The sequence below is a fragment of the Amphimedon queenslandica genome, unplaced genomic scaffold (genome assembly GCF_000090795.2).
Source record: "Amphimedon queenslandica unplaced genomic scaffold, v1.1 AMPQUscaffold_13516, whole genome shotgun sequence".
NCBI lineage: Eukaryota > Metazoa > Porifera > Demospongiae > Haplosclerida > Niphatidae > Amphimedon > Amphimedon queenslandica.
In genome coordinates, this window is record NW_003546248.1 from 776,678 (window position 1) to 795,046 (window position 18,369).

An 18,369-nucleotide genomic window follows, 5' to 3' on the forward strand; every position below is an offset into this window, starting at 1 on the left:
GTAATCACTGAGAAGCTTAGTTAGAAAAATGAGAGCGTTTGCGTTTCTCCTGTATCTATCTGGTGAGTTTTTACTATCAATACAGCTTTACTATCAATACAGTATCGTAACTACTATCTAGTGTTACTATCGCCTTCTCTTTGTTTAATAGTACTAGTCCTCTGCTGCAGAAATTCAAACTCCCAAGATGTGCAGTTCGTTTCTCAGCCAGTTAATGCTGTAGTATCTCCTGGAGGCTCAGCCACACTTGACTGCAGTCTCACGGGGCCAGTGGTTGATACATCATGGTACAAGGACTCCTCCAACACAGCTGTTGAGCTAAACAATGGCACCAAATATGTCATACATGCAAATGGATCATTAAAAATCACTACTTTTACAAACAATGATGCTGGGGAGTATTACTGCATTGCTGCTAGTAGTCATGGCTCAGTTAGGAGCTCTACAGGGAGACTACAACTTGCAGGTATGCATGACTTTGAAAAATTGAGCTAATTTACAGTAAAATGAAAATATGGTATCATAACAGTGATTATGGTGCATGTAAAGCTTTGTCTACCTTTTTAATGATAATCATGGCTCATTCCCTAGAGATAAACTGATATTGTATGCAATGACAACTTGTTATTATAATTTTCTCTTGCAGTCATTGGTTCAGTATCTTCAAGCACTAAAACTCTAACAGTCCAACCAAACACTCCACTTGTATTGAACTGTACTGTCCCCAGTAGCACTCCCCCAGTTAAAGTTGTATGGTATCGTGGCAGTACTTCTCCTGTGGCTCTAAGTACTAGAATAGGAGTATCATTATCACATCAGCTGGTCTTCAGCTACCTTATCAGCTCTGATCAAGCAGTATTCACATGCAAGTATCACAATGAGCTTATACCAAACTCTGAAACAGACAGTAACTCTTATTTTATATCAGTATCAGGTACATATACATCTTCCTACTTCTATCCTATGTTTCCTTATACCTATCTCCATTTCCTTCTCTCTCTCTCTCTCACTCTCCTTTCATCTATTTATAAGAATCTAAATTATTCATATTTCATTATTTATATTTCATGCTTTCTCACAGGTAACTCGGCAGCTAATCCAATAATTACTTTGCTCAGTGATGCAATGCATGCCACTCAACCCACAATAAAGGCTGGAATGAGTATACAAATGGAGTGCTTTGCCACAGGAAGGTGAGAAACCAAAGCAGCCAGACAAGAGCTGCATTTTATTCCTAATTATTACAAACACAATCAATCCTTCCCAGGCCTATACCCACTTATACCTGGAGCAAAGATGGAGCAACACTTGGAGGATCTCAAAGAATCACTTTCAGTCAAAACAGTCGAATTCTCTCAATTACCAACGCTAGCCTAGAAGATGCTGGGATTTATATATGTAGAGCTAGCCAAGGAAGCAATGAATTAACAAGAAATACTAACCTAACCGTAATAGGTAAGTCTTTCATGGTTGACTTGCGGCATAAAAGGAAAGCTCAATTACTATAATTGATATCATGTCTCCTAGTGACATTAGAGATGATATCAATTGTGTTTGTGCTGTACTCTGATGCATGATTGTGTGTGGCTGTACTATGAGCTAATGTATCTATTTGGATACATATATAAGTCTGCTAGAATGATCAAAGAGTCATCAGTGTGTGGCTGACTCATGTTACATCTTAAAGAGGACTGTGTTGATTGCTCAAATTATGAGTGTGTATGAACATGTAGTAATCAATTTAAGTTACTGGTGGTCTTAGAGTGTATGAGAGTTCTGAGTAGGTGTAGTGATGTAATATTATATATTTGAACTCATCTTGACTGCGTGAGTGTACTAATCACAACTTCACATGCTCAAATTAACAAAATCTCATCCTCATGAATATCATTTGGTGTAATAAGTGTGTCACGACTAGAGTAGCACCTTTCCTCTCTGTTCTTGGTGTTATACACACATTTTACAAACAGTCGTACATGTACTAGTAGAAACACCACTCTATTGGATGTGACAATACTCCTCTTCCTCCCACATATACCTCTCTCCCTCCCTCTCTCTCTCTCTCTTTCTCTCACCCTCTATTCTCTCTCTCACCCCCCTCTCTCTCACCCTCTCTCTTACCCCCCTCTCTCTCTCACTCTCTCTCTCTCACCCTCTCTCTCTCTCTTTCTTTCTAGATCCTCCACACATAACACAATCATTTGGCTCTGTGACTCAATTTGCTTCTCTCTCAATTAACGTCTCATGTGTAGCCAAAGGCGATGGCCTAATTCGCTGGCTGTGGAGAAACAACAGTCAGACACTTACCCAATCCACCAATACATACTATACCGAGTCTGGTCTAGTTTCACTCCTTGTAATAGAGAGCCTTGATGTGTATAGTGGTGGTATACTCCAGTGCGTGGCATATAATGATAATGACAACACTCTAACGTCTTCTGCCAATCATAATCTAAATGTTCAAAGTAAGTCTGTGCTTCTGTATGTCTTCTGTGTCTGTTTGTTTTATCATTTGTGTATATTTTTTATGCATACGCGTGCACGCATGTCTGCTCCTCTTGGTTTGTTTATGAAGTGTGTTTGTGTTTGTGGAAACAAGAGACATTTCGGAGAATGACTGGTTTTGAAAGGGAGAGAACTGATAGCTTATTTTGATGAGCTAAGGAAAGAGAAAGTTGCAGTAGGGAATGAAGGAAAGGAAGGGACTATGATAATGCACTATATGCTAATACACATACTAATGATGCTATAGTACATTGTTATCTATTGTTTATTGTATTATTTCCTTATCTTCTTGTATAGCAATGAATCCTACATTCAGTACAGTCCCTGCTGATGTTTTTGTCTTCACTGGTGACAAGTTTGTTCTACCATGTTATGCTGTTTCATATCCTTTCCCTACATTCTATTGGCAAAGAAACAATGTTCAGCTATCCATAGATACCAACAGCAGTATGTCCATGCATATAAAGTCACTATGATGCTTTGTATGTAATATATCATTTTTGGCTACTATGACTCAGCTTAAAATTCAATTTTGTACTTTCTTTTATTGCTAGCACTACATTAATATTGCAATGATGTATATTTGTATGTAAATGTACGTAAATTAAATGGTCATTATTTTTTATGCCAATTCAGGGAATCGCGAATGTTAGCAATAGGTAATGGATCAGTTTTGATACTCATGCAGCGTAGCTTTTTAAGTTTAAGAATCTGACAGGTGTCACATTCTTCAATCAATTAGAATTATTGGTAGATTAATTGGAATATGTACCGAGACTATTGTTTATACGACCTCGTTTACACAATAAACCATGTTTAATATTACTTATCGAGAAAAATATGTCATCATTATCATAATAATGACGATTTTTCCTAAGTTACTTCCGATTGCAGTTCGTCTGAAATGTCACTCAGTGTCAGTAACTGTCCTTATTCAATGACATTGTTTGAATAGTTCTCATTAAATAGGATACTCTCTCTCTACTGATCACGTATTCAATGGAACTCTTGTAGTATTGAGTGCCCAAAGGAGTGATAGCGGTAATTACAGGTGCCTAGCGGAGGGTTCTTCTGGAGCGATATCTTCAACTAGTCCAGTGGTTGTTCGTGTAATAGGTAATGATTGACATTTCACAGTTATTGTTCATACTACGTATAAATAAACAAATAAATAGATAAATTAATAATAATAGAATGATAAATTTCATTATTATTGTTGTTGTTGTTGTTGTTGTTTTATTCAGATACTCCTACTGTTGCCTCTACTCCACAAAATCAGTTAATACCACAAGGTGGCACTGTCTCCCTCTCCTGCTCTATCTCTGATGTATCACAAACTTCAATAACATATTCATGGACCCGTGACGGTGCACCCATAAACTTGAATTCTAATAGCAGATATACTCTTTTCCCAACAAATGGGTCTCTGTTAATACAAGGCTTTACTGCTAATACTGATTCTGGGAGGTATGCTTGCACAGTTAGTCTTGACCCGATGGGAAACAACGCTCCTCCACTGTCTTATGATATTGGCTCTGCTTTCATATCGACAGGTTAGTGAGTGTACCAAAGCTAACAATCACAGCCAATTAAAATGTCATTTTCTTGATTAGCCACACATGCCTTTTGTATATATATAATAGTATAGTAGATTAATGTAGTATAGTAGATTAATGCATTCATAAATAATTACTTATGTATTTTGGAATTAATTACTATTCTATTTCAAATTTTTCATCTCTTTCTTTCTCTCTTAGTTCCCCCCACTCCACCTTCTCCCCCTCACTCTTTCTCTGTTATTACTACAACTGCCAACAATAGCGTACACATGTCATGGTCTTCACCAATTAACAATGGCAGTCTAGCAATCCTTCAATACAACATTATACTGGTCCCTTTACAAATAGAAGGGAGCAGAGAGCCTTGTCCCTTTCAAAATGACACTGTTAATGTGACCGTTTTGGATTCTAGTCTTTCTGTTGTTGTCCCACTACGCCCACACACAAAGTACAGGGCTCTTATGTATGCTGTGAATTCCAGAGGTACTAGTAACGTTAGTGACGAGTTTGACTTTACTACAGAGGAGTCAAGTGAGTATAGTATTTGAATTTGAGTGTGGTTTGGTGCGGTCCTTATGGTATGTACATCAAAATTGAATGCCAAGTAATAATCTGTATGACATTGACTGTATAGAGTATTGTTACTATTATTTACTCTACATCATGTCATTCTCTTTATCTGCTGTATTTTGTCTCTCATCCCCTTTCTCTTAATCATAATAATCCTTTTCTCTATCCCTCTTCCTACTCTCTCAGTTCCTTCTTCTTCTCCTCAGTTACTCACTGTAGAGGAGACGCCATTACTAGGCCAGCTATTGGTCAGTTGGTCTCATCCTACATGCCAAGACAGAAATGGGATCATCACTAACTACACTGTATCTTATACTCCTTCCTCCTCTTCCTCCTCTCCTGTCTATGTGACATTGACTGATAACAGTACATCAGTATTATTGAATGGCTTGGATGTATTGACAGTGTACAGTATAAGAGTTGCTGCTAGTACCAGGATAGGACGAGGTCCTTATTCTGATCCAGTGACAAAAGAAACAAGTAATTCAATATAGTAACATCTAATTCTGTGCTTGCTTGGTTACTTGTTCTGTATAGTCTTGTCTTCTGAAAGTGTTTGTGTTTGTACTGTATTTGCTTGTATATACAGTGTGTGTGTGGGGGGGGGTGTACGTAAGAGTGTACATGAGTGCAGGTGTTTTTATTATTGTAATAATGTTTGTGCATGTGCATTCAAATACTCTTCTCATCTGACTGCTTTTCTAATGCTTTTAGTTTCAAGATTTATCTTCTCTTTATTAATATTTGTTAATGTCTTTAGGCTGTGTAAAAATTTAAGCTAAAATATTTCAAGTTTGGGTCATTTTAAATGGCCAATTTTTTGAAAAGATACTCAAGGCTATAGCCCATCGTTTTTTCTAAAAAATGGCTCCAAAATCACCTCAAACTTTTAGTACATTTTAAAATACATATTGATGTCCTTATGCTCTCTAGCAAGTTTGAGCTGATTCCGAATTCAATTTTTTAAGTTATGGCCATTTTAAGAAAACACCAAAATTCTGAAAATTACCCAAGGCTATAGTCCATGGTATTTTCGAAAAAATGGCTCCAAAATCACCCCAAATTTTTATTACATTTTCTGATACATATTGATGTACTTATGCTGTGTAGAAAGTTTGAGGTGATTCCAACTTCAATTTTTAAAGTTACGGCCATTTTAAGAAAATGTCAAAATTCTGAAAAATACCCAAGACTATAGCCCATGGTATTTTTGGAAAAATGGCTCCAAAATCACCCCACATTTTTATTACATTTTCTGATACATATTGATGTCCTTATGCTCTGTAGAAAGTTTGAGGCGATTCCGACTTCAATTCTTCAAGTTATGGCCATTTTAAGAAAATGCCAAAATTTTGAAAATTACCCAAGGCTATAGCCCATGGTTTTTTTCAAAAAATGGCTCCAAAATCACCCCACATTTTTATTACATTTTTTGATACATATTGATGTCCTTATGCTGTTTAGAAAGTTTGAACTAATTCCGATCAAAACTTTTTGAGTTACGTACGGTCACTTAAACTATTTTGAATACTACATTTACATTGGGTTAATGTATAATTACATATTAATATTCCCTTAGGTAAAGCCAGCCCTCCACTCTCTCCCATTCCTACTACTTCAACCAACAGTACTTCGCCTAACTGTACAAATGTGTCAATCTCATGGAGACCTCCTCCTCCAGTTGCTTCTGAGCCTCTCAACAATCTAACCAACACCTCACACTACGTACTATCAATCAGTCATAACATTGCATTCTTAACTCCTATGAATGTGAACACCACTAATACAAGTTATACTTACAAGTCAGGCAGTGGAGGTTTATCATTGCACATCAATGTGTCTGCAGTTAATGCTTTTGGAAGGAGTCCTCCTCTTGAATATTTTATAATTTTACCAAATTGTCCAGTGGAAACATCACCCACCCCATCTCCCTCTTCTGGTTAGACTCATACAGTGATTCTTTCTCTTCTTTCCCTCTTTCTCTTTTCTCAACTCTTCTCCCTTTTATGCCAAGTTAACTTAACTGATATTTTTTTTCTATATTATTTTGTAGGTTCTGTGTCGTTTTATGAAGAGGAATGGTTTCTATATGCTGCAGGAGGTGCCGGAGGGGGTATAGTTCTCTCTCTCCTTCTCTTCCTCTGCATTTGCTGCTTCTGCTGTGTTTGTTATTGTGCAAAAAAGAAAAGAAAAACTGTACATAATGTCGATCAACAGTCTTCATCATCCAGACCTCGGTTTCATTTTGTTTATCCAAACAGGAGATCAACTGTTCTGTAAGACACATGCATGCATATAAACCAGATACATGTATGCATGGATATCATATACTGTGTTCACATTATGATGATTTTTGTGTTAGTACATGAGGTTAATGTATAGTGATAAGATGTAGTGTGTTTGAAATAATGCACAGTTACTCTTCAACCTGTTGTGATTTAATTCCTTATCTCTCTCTTTCTCCCTTTGTCTAGTGATAAAATGATGAATGTACAAGCTCTTTCCCCAGACCAGTCTCACCAGTCTGTATATGCTGAACTAGGAGAAGTAAATATACCAAGGACAGGAGCCAGTCTCACTGCTACTCCTCCACACCCTTCAAGAAATGGAACCATCGAGAATGGGATGAACACACTGACCTCACAAACCTCCACACTCCGTTCTAAGTATGAGTACAAGTCACCATTAGAGAGAGAGGCTGAGAGAGGACAGAGAGAAATGACAGCAGAGGAAGAGGAGGAGGAAGAGGGTTTAGATCAAATGCCTCAGATCATTAATTCTTCTTCAAGATCAAAGAAAAGATCCTCTACAGCTCAGAGGAAGTTGTTCCAACCCAGTGATGCCAGCCAACAGCAAACAAGGAGCCTCTCACTCACAAAGTACAAACGATCAAGAACTAGGGGAGAAGATGGGAGAGGAGGGTCTAGCAGTCCGACCGACACAGTCTCTAGTTTTGAATACGAGAGTCATTCTCAGATACACGATAAATTGGCTGCCTTAAAGTCCCAGGCCTCCATTGATGGAGGGGCTCCGGTAGTACCAGCAGAAAGAGAGAGGAGAGATGTCATGCATTATCCAACTGATCCAAGGATCAATCCTCATTATAACCTGCTGCATCCACCTAGACTTGGTAACGTACATCCATCTCTCTGTACAACTGGTCCACTACCAACTACTGACAATAATTTTAGACATTTGCCTGATCTAGCACTAATGACAGCGTTACCCTCTTCATCTCTCTCATTGGGACCATATTCTCCTGCTCTGTCAGATGCTTCATCTCGAATGTCTTCTTCGACTGCTAAAGGTCACGTTTCGTACAACAATCCTTATAATAAAGGAGACTATACTAGTGGAAATAAAGAGGAAGACTATTATCAGACACCAAGAGCTGCAAGACAAGCAGCGATGACTGCTAAGTTATCTCTAGTCAACTCACAAATGTCATTAGTTTAAATTAGACAACAATAATAATAACAATACACTTTTTTATAATCATATATAATACTAACAATAATGATAATAGTTAAATGAGGAGATAAATAATTGTCATATAATAGTTCTATATCTATGATACATATCCACACACAAGAGCCTGGTGAAGTTAATCAGTATCATCTTTATGATCAAGTCGATGACCAGCCTTCCAGTCATTAACTGAAAGAAAGAGTAGAGGTTATACTAATACAGTAGATACAGTACTTTTATAGTTAATGTATTTCTTACTAATACAGTAGATACAGTACTTTTAGTTAATGCATTTCAAATTATAGCTAGGCTGTACCTTGACAGCTTCTACTACAATAGTAGTGAGGATTGGGTTTGCCACGACATTTTACACATCTTTTAAATGTCTTGGCTAACTCTTCTTTCTTTTGGCAATGATAGCAGACGTGAAGAGCTTTTCTCTTATTTGTATCAGCACCTATAATAAAGTCACATTTGTCACCCCTCTCCCCCCCTCTTTATTTTACCAAATTCATCTGATGCAACAGTAGCTCCTTTCCTCCTGTCATCATTTCTTTCCATTTCTTTATTGTCTTGTTGACTGATTCCAGTACCTGATCCTTCTACTTTTGACTTTTCAATGTCCTCCTCAACTTTTTGAGCAGCCTCCACGCTGCTTGACTCTTCTTTCTCTTTTCCAACTTCTTGAGGTTCAGGGTCAATGTTCTCCACTACTTCAGCACTAAGGCTGGGACTTCCCATCTCATCTCCATTCATTTCTACTGCTTTGTCAGTAGAATGATCTACCATCACATTTAAATCGTCAACAGTCTGAGTGGATTTATCTTCTCCTGTCTCCAAAATGATTTCTGCCACCTCTTCTACTTGACACTCTTTGTTTTCACTAGCAGTAGAGGCACTAACAACCTCTCCTTCTCCATCTATTTGATGTGATTCTTTTTCTTCACTTTCACCTTCAGCCTTGCTTGTATCTTCTTTTCCCCTTATTTTAATTTCCAACTCCTCTTCCTCAGTTATTTCAGTGATGGACGGCTGCAGGAGAGACCCAGAAGGTCTCTTAGCTCCGATTGCTTCTAAATACCGATCACTTGAAGATACTTCTTTGTGTAGCTCTAGGAGACAGCTTATCTCATCTCCTCCATCTGGTCCTGCCCCACGTTTCTTCTTTCGTCGGGGCTTCTTGCGTTTTGCAAGGTTTTCTTTAAATTCTTCAATGATCGGCTCCACATCTTCTCCCTTTTCACGTGCTAGCTCAATCTCCTAATCATAACATAAACATAATTATAATCTCATGATAATTATATTAAAGAGATTAGAATGTTAAGTGACTCTATTAATATGATTTAAAAACAGCCTTAATATGATTTATTATTAATTGGATACCATAAGGACACTATAATGTATTAGATAATACAATAAAATTAAAGGTGATTGGTGATTTCAGGCCCAAAAACTACATTGTATATAGTTTGCTTACAATTGCTTATAATAATAGTTTGCTTATACATTTATTTTGTATATACATGTATAGTCTAGTCTTATGTTAGTGTTAACTTTATTTGTGCTATATCTATAATTGTGTCTTCCTTATTAGTAATTGTGACCTGACATGTTTTCTTTAAGTATCAGCATGTTTTACAGACAACTTTATAACACAAAATATCCACTTACCTTTCTCTTTACTTCAGCTATACTCTCCACCAATGAATTCCTCACATCTTCAGTAACCGACTGTATTGTCTTCTTATACTCTGATCTATAAGACATTTTCTCTTTTGGAGGAGGATCTAGTTCCTCCAGTTCAGTAGCTACCGAAGTTTTACTAGTATCAATCCACTCAAGGGCTTTCTGTTTGGTACTCTCTTGAGAGAAATGTCTCTTTGATACTCTTTGTGTGGGCTGGTCTGCTTCTTCTTTTCTCTTCTCTCTGGTCAGTGTTCTTTCAATGACCTCTGCAATACAGCACCAAAGACATGATTAATTAAGGCACTCTTGGATACTGTATTGGTTGTTTTTTTGAGGGGTGCAAATTTCGTAAAATTAATTAACTATTAATAAACATACATACATGTGTTTGCAAAACAGATTTTGTGACATGTAATTCCCTTAAAAACACACTGCATGTCTTTTTGTGGATGTTCATGTACCTAGTGAAGCTGAATCGGTTGATCTTATGGAGGATAACTTTGAGAGATAGTCTTCAATGCAATCTTCGTCATTAATGGTATCAGCTTTTAGCCATCGTCTTAATATAGTTACAGCTGCACCTGCAAACTTTACATACACTGGTAGACCACATAATACCTGGGAGAGAGAGAGGAAGAGAGATAAAAAGAAAAAAAAGATAGTTACTCAATATTTAAGCTTCATCTCTATTTGCTTACTTTCATAAATGTAGTTTTAGATCTTGGCATTCCAAATAATTTTCTAAAAGTTTCTCTACAAAACAAAAATATAAACAAAATATGAGTCTGGATGATATGAGCCTCATTATTTACCGAGTATCTTTAGTATAAAACGGATTTTGAGCTACATATTAATAAGAAATGAGGTTAAAAGTGGGAGGAGTAACCACACCCAAACTCACAATAAGGTGCTTTATCCAGTATACCAATAAAGTGTCTATTTTGTGCCACCACGGCACAATCTGTTATTAGAGTTTTTGCCGACGTAGCATTTCCTTCGACAAAGGACAGAGTTATTGATGATATTATTTCGTCGACATAAAGTCGAACTTCATCTATCTAACGGTTCGCAGGAAGTTGGAGGAGAAAAGAAAGACATATATATTTGTATATAGATATTGTTAAGGTCAAACAGTTTGTCGTACTTTAAGTGGAAAGTCTTTCATGACGCCATAATTCCAAATAAAGTGATCAAACATTTCTACATAGAGTACCCAAAATTGCCTGGTCTGTCGTGAAGATGTTACATAAAAATACATATTATAATTACAATGTAAGCCTCCCCTCGTCTAAATCCCTCACTTGTTCTCCCCACATTCTCTTAAAAGCCCCGCTGTGGTTGCGAAAGAACTCATAGTCGAAGGCGTTGATATCTTGATGAAAGAGAGCAAAGTCTCCCTTCCCAATGTGAATACGACGCATATCCAATTAAGTAAGAGACACTCCGGTTCTTTATTCTTTATCCCCGGCGTTTTAGCCTTAACTAAAGGAACTAAACAAGAGAGACTCAAAACAGGCAAAAAAAGCACAGCATGCAATAATTTTATTTAAGCCACGCCCTTTTGTATGAATAAACAATCCGTAGACTATACTCTTTGCTAAAAGTTGCTTGCTCTGTGAGGCTGTGAGCTTCTGGCACTTACTTCTTATTTGCAGATGAATCCAGGAGTATGTTTTATACTGTGTATTTGCATTGAAGGAGAAACCTAAGACTTTAAATGCTTTTAAGCAAGCAATGATTTTAAGATTTTTTTTAATTTTCATAATTCAAACGCCCACTCATGACTCATTTAAAAACACGCCCTCGTGTCGCACATGGCCGCCGCTGGTCCTTTTTGTCTGGGGAACACAATAAAACGACTCAAGACTGCTGCAGCTGTATTGTCCATTAAGAATTACAACAGCACATTCAGCTCTTGTCATCATTTGAAAACAAGAAGAAAGGCTCATGATAAGCTTTGCGACTAGAAGTTGTGCTAGGATCCCGCCACTCCCTGCCTTTACGGGAGCTAGGAGAAGCATAGCTAGTAAAAGAAGCGATTTGACGGACTCCAGGCGCATCATAGTGAAGCTGGGCTCGGCTGTCATTACAAGAGAAGATGGCTGTGGGCTTGCTCTTGGCAGACTAGCATCAATCATTGAGCAGGTGAGAAATTCCAGCTGCCCACAAGCAAGCAAAATATTCAAATCTACACTTTACATTTTATTTTATTATGCATATAAATTCTCTTAAATCAAATCTTTTCTCTCTCTCCTTCTTTACTCTTTTATGCATATCACAAGGTCTCATGGCTGCATAGCAATGGTAAAGAGTTGATTATGATTACTAGCGGGGCTGTTGCTTTTGGTCGTCAGCGTTTGCAACAGGAGCAACTCCTCTCCCAGACTATGCGCTCAACTCTAGCTCCGATCATGTATCAGAAGACATCGCATTATGTTCCTCAGCCTCAGGCTTGTGCAGCTGTGGGTCAGGCTGGACTTATGACGCTCTATGAGTCAATGTTTGCTCAATATGGAGTCTCTTGTGCTCAGGTATATCTTCCTTCCCCCCCCCCTCTCTCTCTCTCGTCTTCCTTGCTAGTGATTAGTATGGGCTAGGTCTATATACTGTAGTTTTTTTTTTGAATAATGGTTGCAAATTTCCAAGACAATGCCTCATTCAGATCTTTTGATATTTTGTCTATTTTATAGACAAACGGATTAACATGCTTACTATTATTGCTATGATTATACTGGCAAAGATATTATGAATACAGCTTCCTCTTTCTCTCTCTCTCTCTCTCTCTTTCTTTGTCTCTAGGTATTATTAACAGGTCAGGAGGTTGTTAGTTTAAGCGAGAGAAGAGGTCTAACGAATACGATGAATGATTTACTTGAGATGAGAATGATTCCGATCATCAATGGGAACGATGTTGTAGCTCCACCCAAAGGCGGAGTAAGTATGACTTGATTTGAATAACATTGCTCTGAAATTTTGTCAAATATGGCACTATAGTACAGAGTATTGAAGTTTCCATGCATCTTGGTTAATATTTATTTAACTACATGTTCCTTAAATAAAACTTAAATATTTAAGTATTCATAAATAATATTCACAATGCACGTACAATTGTGCATACATCCCTTCCTTTTTAGGCTATTCCGGACAATGATCAATTAGCTGCTGAACTAGCTATTGCCCTCAAAGCCAACCTATTGATATTACTCTCGGACGTGGATGGACTCTACAGTGGGCCACCCAGTGATCCGGGTAGCAGACTGCTGAGGACTCATTTCGTTATTAATAGTAACAATAAGGATGATGAGGGATATACTAATGGAGGGGCTGGTCACTCTATTCAGTTCTGGGATAAGAAGTCGAGTGTTGGTAGAGGAGGAATGCAGAGCAAAGTAAGAGATATAAATACAATGTTTTGTATTTATATACAAAAGAGAATTCTCCATTTTTATAATGTTATCTGATGCATATGCATGTATGTTGTGTAGAAAGTTTGAGTTGACTTCGATCAAAATTGGATTTTTTATGAATTTTTAAAGTTGTTCACTTGGCAATTAACCCTTAAAAAATGCTACTTAAAATTATGATAACTTTTAATGCTATAGATTGTATTTTATTTGTAGTTGAAATCAGCTGAAAAGGCAGTAAATGAAGGCGGCACTGCTGTTGTTATTATGAACGGACGTCGTCAAGGAGAGGGTATATTGGACGTAGTTCGTGGTCGATTGATAGGTACACTGGTAACACGGTCAACTGGCGAAGAGACCGTCACTCAACCAGCCGAACTCATGACTTTACAAGGTACATGTTACTTCTTTATAAAAATGAAAATTTTTAACAATAAATGCTTACAATATTTTCTCTCTCTTTCTCCTCCTTGCAGCTCGTAGAGGCAGCAATACTCTAATGCAACTTTCAACAGAACAAGTTAATAATAATAATTTATACTTTTGACATATTTTTGCACAATGTATGTTCTTCCTCTGTGCTTCTTTCCTACCATAAATAATAATAATAATAATAATAATAATAATACACCTTTTCTATTTCCTTCAGAGAGGGGAGGTCCTAAGGAAGTTAGCTGATCTATTGGATGAGAGATGGAAAGAGATTGAGGGTGCCAACAGGAAAGACATCGATGCTGTTGCTGCATCACTTTCTCCTTCACTGAAGTCACGGCTCTTCTTATCAAGGACAAAGCTAGACTCATTAATTGCTGGTAAAAATGAAAAATATTTACTTCTCTATTGTTCTTGCAGTGCATGTCTATTTTTTGTCTTTTCATTTCTAAATTATTGATATTATTGTGTATGCTTCTATACTTATGTTATGGGTGTGCTGAACCTATTATGATAATTTATGGATATCAAATTATTAATTTCCTGCTAGCTAGACTAGGTTTCAAAATGAGCCAAATGATACTCTTATCTCAAACAGTATGGGAATAAAATTATAAATTCATGGAGTGATGATATCTTGCTTTTTCATACAGGTCTACATCAGCTAGCTGATAGTATATCTGATAAAGATGCTGTGAGAGAAGAAGTGAAGAAGATTTTAGTAATGGATGGATTGGAGCTGGTCCAGGAGAGGGTTCCAATGGGGGTACTCCTTGTGATATTTGAGTCGAGACCCGATTGTTTACCTCAAGTAAGATTCTGTACCCACAAATTTATTATACAATGTTTTATTATCAGCGTTTTAACCTGGCCACGAGGACATCATTATGTATTAGAAAATGTAATAATAATTTGGGGTGATTTCCTTTGCTTTTTTAAAAATTGGTTTGTTTTTAAAATGTTTGTAACTTTAAAAATTGAAGTTAAAATCACCTCAAACTTTCTACGCAGCTTAAGGACATCAATATGTATCAGAAAATGTAATAAAAATTAGGGGTGATTTCGGAGCCATTTTTAAAGAAAAAACCATGGGCTATAGCCTTGGGTATTTTTCAAAAATTGGCCATTTTTTTTAAATGGCCATAACTCGAAAATTTTAAGTCAGAATCAGCTCAAACTTTCTACATAGCATAAGGACATCAATGTGTATCAGAAAATGTAATAAAAATCAGAGGTGATTTCGGAGCCATTTTTTAGAAAAAACCATGGGCTATAAGCCTTGGGTATTTTTCAAAAATTGGCCATTTTTAAAAAACGGCCATAACTCAAAAATTTTAAGTCAGAATCAGCTCAAACTTTCTACATAGCATAAGGACATCAATGTGTATCAGATAATGTAATAAAAATTAGGGGTGATTTTGGAGCCATTTTTAAGAAAAACCATGGGCTATAGCCTTTGATTTTTTTCAAAAATTGGCTCATTTTAAATACTCATAACTCATAAATTATTTGTGGTAATCAGCTCAAACTTTTTGCACAGCATAAGGACATCAATGTATGTATGAGTAAAACTAGTGAAGCTAGTACATTTTAATCAGTTTTAGAATTCAACAGTTAGTCATACTATTATAACAAAGGATGTTTTGTGTATCCTGTCTTCAGTTGATGTGTCACGAGGCCACCACACTCATGAGTAACACGATATATCATTAAATTATACTCCTGACTCCTAATAATAATAATAATAATATCTATTATACATTATATCATATCATATTCAGTCACTGTGTAATTGATCATGAAATCTAATATCCTTTAAATCAGTGGAAGGAATCTAAACATTCATTTGAGACAAACCACAATGCCACACGTATACTCATTGATTATTATTATATTGTCTTTGGTATAGATATCAGGACTATCCATTGCAACTGCTAATGGTCTCCTTCTTAAAGGTGGTAGTGAAGCTAAATACACCAATCACTGCCTGCACAAGCTTGTACAGGAGGCACTATCACTCTACGACTGTCCTTTTGCTGTCCAGCTGGTAAGAAATGTGCTCCTTTATACTTTAATGTCACCTGTCCATGTGTGCAATTAAAGCATGAAAAGATCATGTGGCATCATTCATTGCATTATAACTTTATCCCAAATACCATCATCATCATTATTATTAGTAAATCTATTGTGTAATAGCTGTACGTCCACTTGTATATCCTTCAATACTAGCTCTTATTATAATTAATATATTATACATTTCTTAGCTGTTCAATGTTCATGGGATGTTGTATGTGTCATAGGTTGATGGCAGGGAGGAAGTGAGTGAGCTCCTCTCATTAGAGGGTAAAATTGATTTGGTTATACCACGTGGATCCAACGAGTTGGTCAAATCGATAGAGAACCAATCGATGGGGAAGATACCAGTCCTGGGCCACTCCGAGGGAATATGCTCAATTTATGTGGACAGGTTTGCCGATAAGGAGAAAGCTATTAAAGTTGGTGAGTCTTTGAAGTTGTATTTTGAATTGAATCAATTTTATGTTCTATATTGTTATTATCTTTCTCCCCCCTCCTCTCTCTCTCTCTCTCTCTCTCTCTCTCTCTTCCTCTATTTCAGTTGTTGATAGTAAGTGTAATTATCCAGCTGCTTGTAATTCAATGGAGAACCTCTTCATTCATCGTGACCTTGTTGGTAAAGATTTATTTCACAGGCTCATCGCTACCCTCAGAGACTATAAGGTAGGCATACATTACATACGTACATGTACATACATTTACATGTACAAATGAGTCTGTGTATATTATGTATATATAAATTAACATTCTCTTTGCCATCTCTTTATAATTCTTGTCATTTTTAATTGGAGAGCAAATTGGAATGTTTTGGATGTACATCTTTCCTTATAATTCCAGTAGCACCCTCTCTCTATATTAGTACACAATTACATAGCAATTATCATTCCTTGAGAATCAATTTTGAATGAGACAAACAAACACATGTGCCATGTAAGCATGTACATGATATATGTGTATATCTTTGAAGATCATTGAAGTATCACTTTTATTTTTCCAGGTCAAGTTTTACCCAGGTCCTAAAATGGCATCACTGCTACCCTTCCCGGAGACAGGGGGTGTGTCCCAGCTCCGTAAAGAGTACAGTGGGCTGGAGTGCTCTGTGGAGATAGTCAATAACTTACAGGAGGCCATAGACCTCATTAATATTCATGGCTCCGCCCATACTGACTCTATTGTAACTGAAGACAGTGCGTTTGTGTGTCTAGCTGTCTGTGTTAATTAATATTAATAATCATGCTTATATTTGTATTTATTTTGTTTTTATTTTGTAGTGAACGTGGCTGAGAGGTTTCTCCAACAAGTGGACAGTGCTTGTGTTTTTCACAATGTTAGCACCAGATTTGCCGACGGCTATAGGTAGGCACCATCGTCGACATGCACTTCACATCTGCTGTCTCTGTAATTATTTTATTTTGATATTTGTGTACATATACATTCACTACATTGTACATAGCTTGTACATAAATGTACTTGTACATGACTTGATCGCTCATCTCTATAATTAATGTGGGCGGGAGTTTGTGGTACGTCTAACAATTTAATGTTGAGAACATTTGGAGAATTTTGTGGGAGAAATGAAGAACTAATAATAGGAGGTGTACCTCCGCATTCTCCCCCCTCCAGTGCTCACTGACCCTGTTACTTAGATAATGACTGATAATGACTCCTGGAATGTTGTGGTAAAATATTAATAGTCCACCTATACTATACTATAGTAGCTTTTAATATTCTTATCTTTAATATGATTTTAGACTAGCAGTAGTGTATTAATTTCATTATCATTATATTTCTCTATCCACTTACATTTATAAGGTTTGTTTAAATGGTGTGTGGGCTGGTTGTTTCAGTCGCAGCATAGTTTAATGGGATAATTATTACATGCTGCATTAGGTTACAATGATCCTCTTGTTTTTATGTTTATCTGCTAATACTAACCAAAGCATGCACCACACCTTAATTAAGGCACATTAATGACACATGCAGGCATGCAACTAACCCTTCTTATATGTCATCTGTGAAGTATCAGTTAAATTTTTTTGTACCTAATAGAAAATTAAATCTAAAACAAATAAGGCCCTTACAATACCCTGATGTAAGTTTATCAACTTACAAACTTCATCTGTAAGGATTATGCCTATAATAATGTTCATTTCTCAGTAAATGTAAACCTTTCATTTTGTTGTTTAGGTTCGGTTTAGGTGCTGAAGTTGGCATAAGCACAGGTCGGATTCACGCCCGCGGTCCCGTGGGGATGGACGGTCTATTAACAACAAAATGGCTGCTAAGAGGCAACGGACATATAGTTGAGGGACTTACCGATGACATGTATATTCATGAAGACCTTCGTAAACCTCCACCGCCAGAAATGGAGGAGGAGGAGACTCATGATGAAGAATACGTCCAACATACCAAAGAATAGCTTTTCTCACTTATATATCAACTGATCAGTCTTTAATCATTCCTTGCTCGTAGATTAAAAAATATTTTCAACTTTAATTCATCACTATGACTGTGATGGCCTTTTTCAGTAGCATATGGTTTTATATCATTGTACACAGTTTAGTGATTGAACTACAACTTGTTAACTTAATTTCTACATAAATTTTATTAAGTATTGTTTTGTTTGTGCTTCTAAGTTGAATATTATAATAGTTACCGTACAAAACTTT

At 36.7% G+C, this 18,369-nt stretch overlaps 3 protein-coding genes across 3 annotated transcripts; 2 read left to right on the plus strand and 1 right to left on the minus strand.

The window, feature by feature from the left end:
- Positions 1-7: 7 nt before the first annotated feature.
- On the plus strand, positions 8-8,193 carry LOC109584697 (protein sidekick-2-like). The gene is made up of 14 exons (XM_020000525.1): positions 8-62; positions 152-466; positions 647-934; positions 1,082-1,193; positions 1,268-1,455; positions 2,178-2,465; positions 2,803-2,952; positions 3,475-3,621; positions 3,750-4,058; positions 4,263-4,595; positions 4,821-5,114; positions 6,214-6,573; positions 6,688-6,910; positions 7,109-8,193. Exons 1-14 carry the CDS (start codon positions 29-31, stop codon positions 8,088-8,090), a joined length of 4,023 nt encoding a protein of 1,340 aa, XP_019856084.1. The 5' UTR covers positions 8-28; the 3' UTR covers positions 8,091-8,193.
- Positions 8,060-11,336, minus strand: LOC100634258 (uncharacterized). The gene is made up of 10 exons (XM_011408382.2): positions 11,090-11,336; positions 10,933-11,016; positions 10,690-10,846; positions 10,601-10,631; positions 10,487-10,541; positions 10,250-10,406; positions 9,774-10,054; positions 8,609-9,362; positions 8,419-8,559; positions 8,060-8,291 (listed from the first exon to the last, which is right to left on the minus strand). Exons 1-10 carry the CDS (start codon positions 11,207-11,209, stop codon positions 8,239-8,241), a joined length of 1,833 nt encoding a protein of 610 aa, XP_011406684.1. The 5' UTR covers positions 11,210-11,336; the 3' UTR covers positions 8,060-8,238.
- A 252-nt stretch (positions 11,337-11,588) lies between these two features.
- On the plus strand, positions 11,589-18,351 carry LOC100634381 (delta-1-pyrroline-5-carboxylate synthase-like). The gene is made up of 14 exons (XM_003383041.3): positions 11,589-11,933; positions 12,071-12,319; positions 12,588-12,722; positions 12,923-13,177; positions 13,409-13,586; positions 13,669-13,712; positions 13,842-14,004; positions 14,278-14,435; positions 15,534-15,671; positions 15,925-16,123; positions 16,242-16,363; positions 16,698-16,887; positions 16,972-17,056; positions 17,888-18,351. The coding sequence occupies exons 1-14, from the start codon at positions 11,736-11,738 to the stop codon at positions 18,117-18,119; spliced, it is 2,346 nt and encodes a 781-aa protein (XP_003383089.1). The 5' UTR covers positions 11,589-11,735; the 3' UTR covers positions 18,120-18,351.
- Positions 18,352-18,369: the final 18 nt, after the last annotated feature.

Excerpts from the sequence above, each read along its gene's own strand:
- LOC100634381 (XM_003383041.3), top strand. The coding sequence starts at position 11,736 with ATGATAAGCTTTGCGACTAGAAGTTGTGCTAGGATCCCGCCACTCCCT. Across the intron at positions 11,934-12,070 it reads TAGCATCAATCATTGAGCAG|GTCTCATGGCTGCATAGCAA; the intron begins GTGAGAAATTCC and ends GCATATCACAAG. Across the intron at positions 13,178-13,408 it reads GAGGAGGAATGCAGAGCAAA|TTGAAATCAGCTGAAAAGGC; the intron begins GTAAGAGATATA and ends TTTTATTTGTAG.
- LOC100634258 (XM_011408382.2), bottom strand. The coding sequence starts at position 11,209 with ATGCGTCGTATTCACATTGGGAAGGGAGACTTTGCTCTCTTTCATCAA. Across the intron at positions 11,017-11,089 it reads AGAGAATGTGGGGAGAACAA|ACCAGGCAATTTTGGGTACT; the intron begins GTGAGGGATTTA and ends TCTTCACGACAG. Across the intron at positions 8,560-8,608 it reads TGTTGCATCAGATGAATTTG|GTGCTGATACAAATAAGAGA; the intron begins GTAAAATAAAGA and ends ACTTTATTATAG.
- LOC109584697 (XM_020000525.1), top strand. The coding sequence starts at position 29 with ATGAGAGCGTTTGCGTTTCTCCTGTATCTATCTG. Across the intron at positions 3,622-3,749 it reads AGTGGTTGTTCGTGTAATAG|ATACTCCTACTGTTGCCTCT; the intron begins GTAATGATTGAC and ends TGTTTTATTCAG. Across the intron at positions 6,911-7,108 it reads AACAGGAGATCAACTGTTCT|TGATAAAATGATGAATGTAC; the intron begins GTAAGACACATG and ends CCCTTTGTCTAG.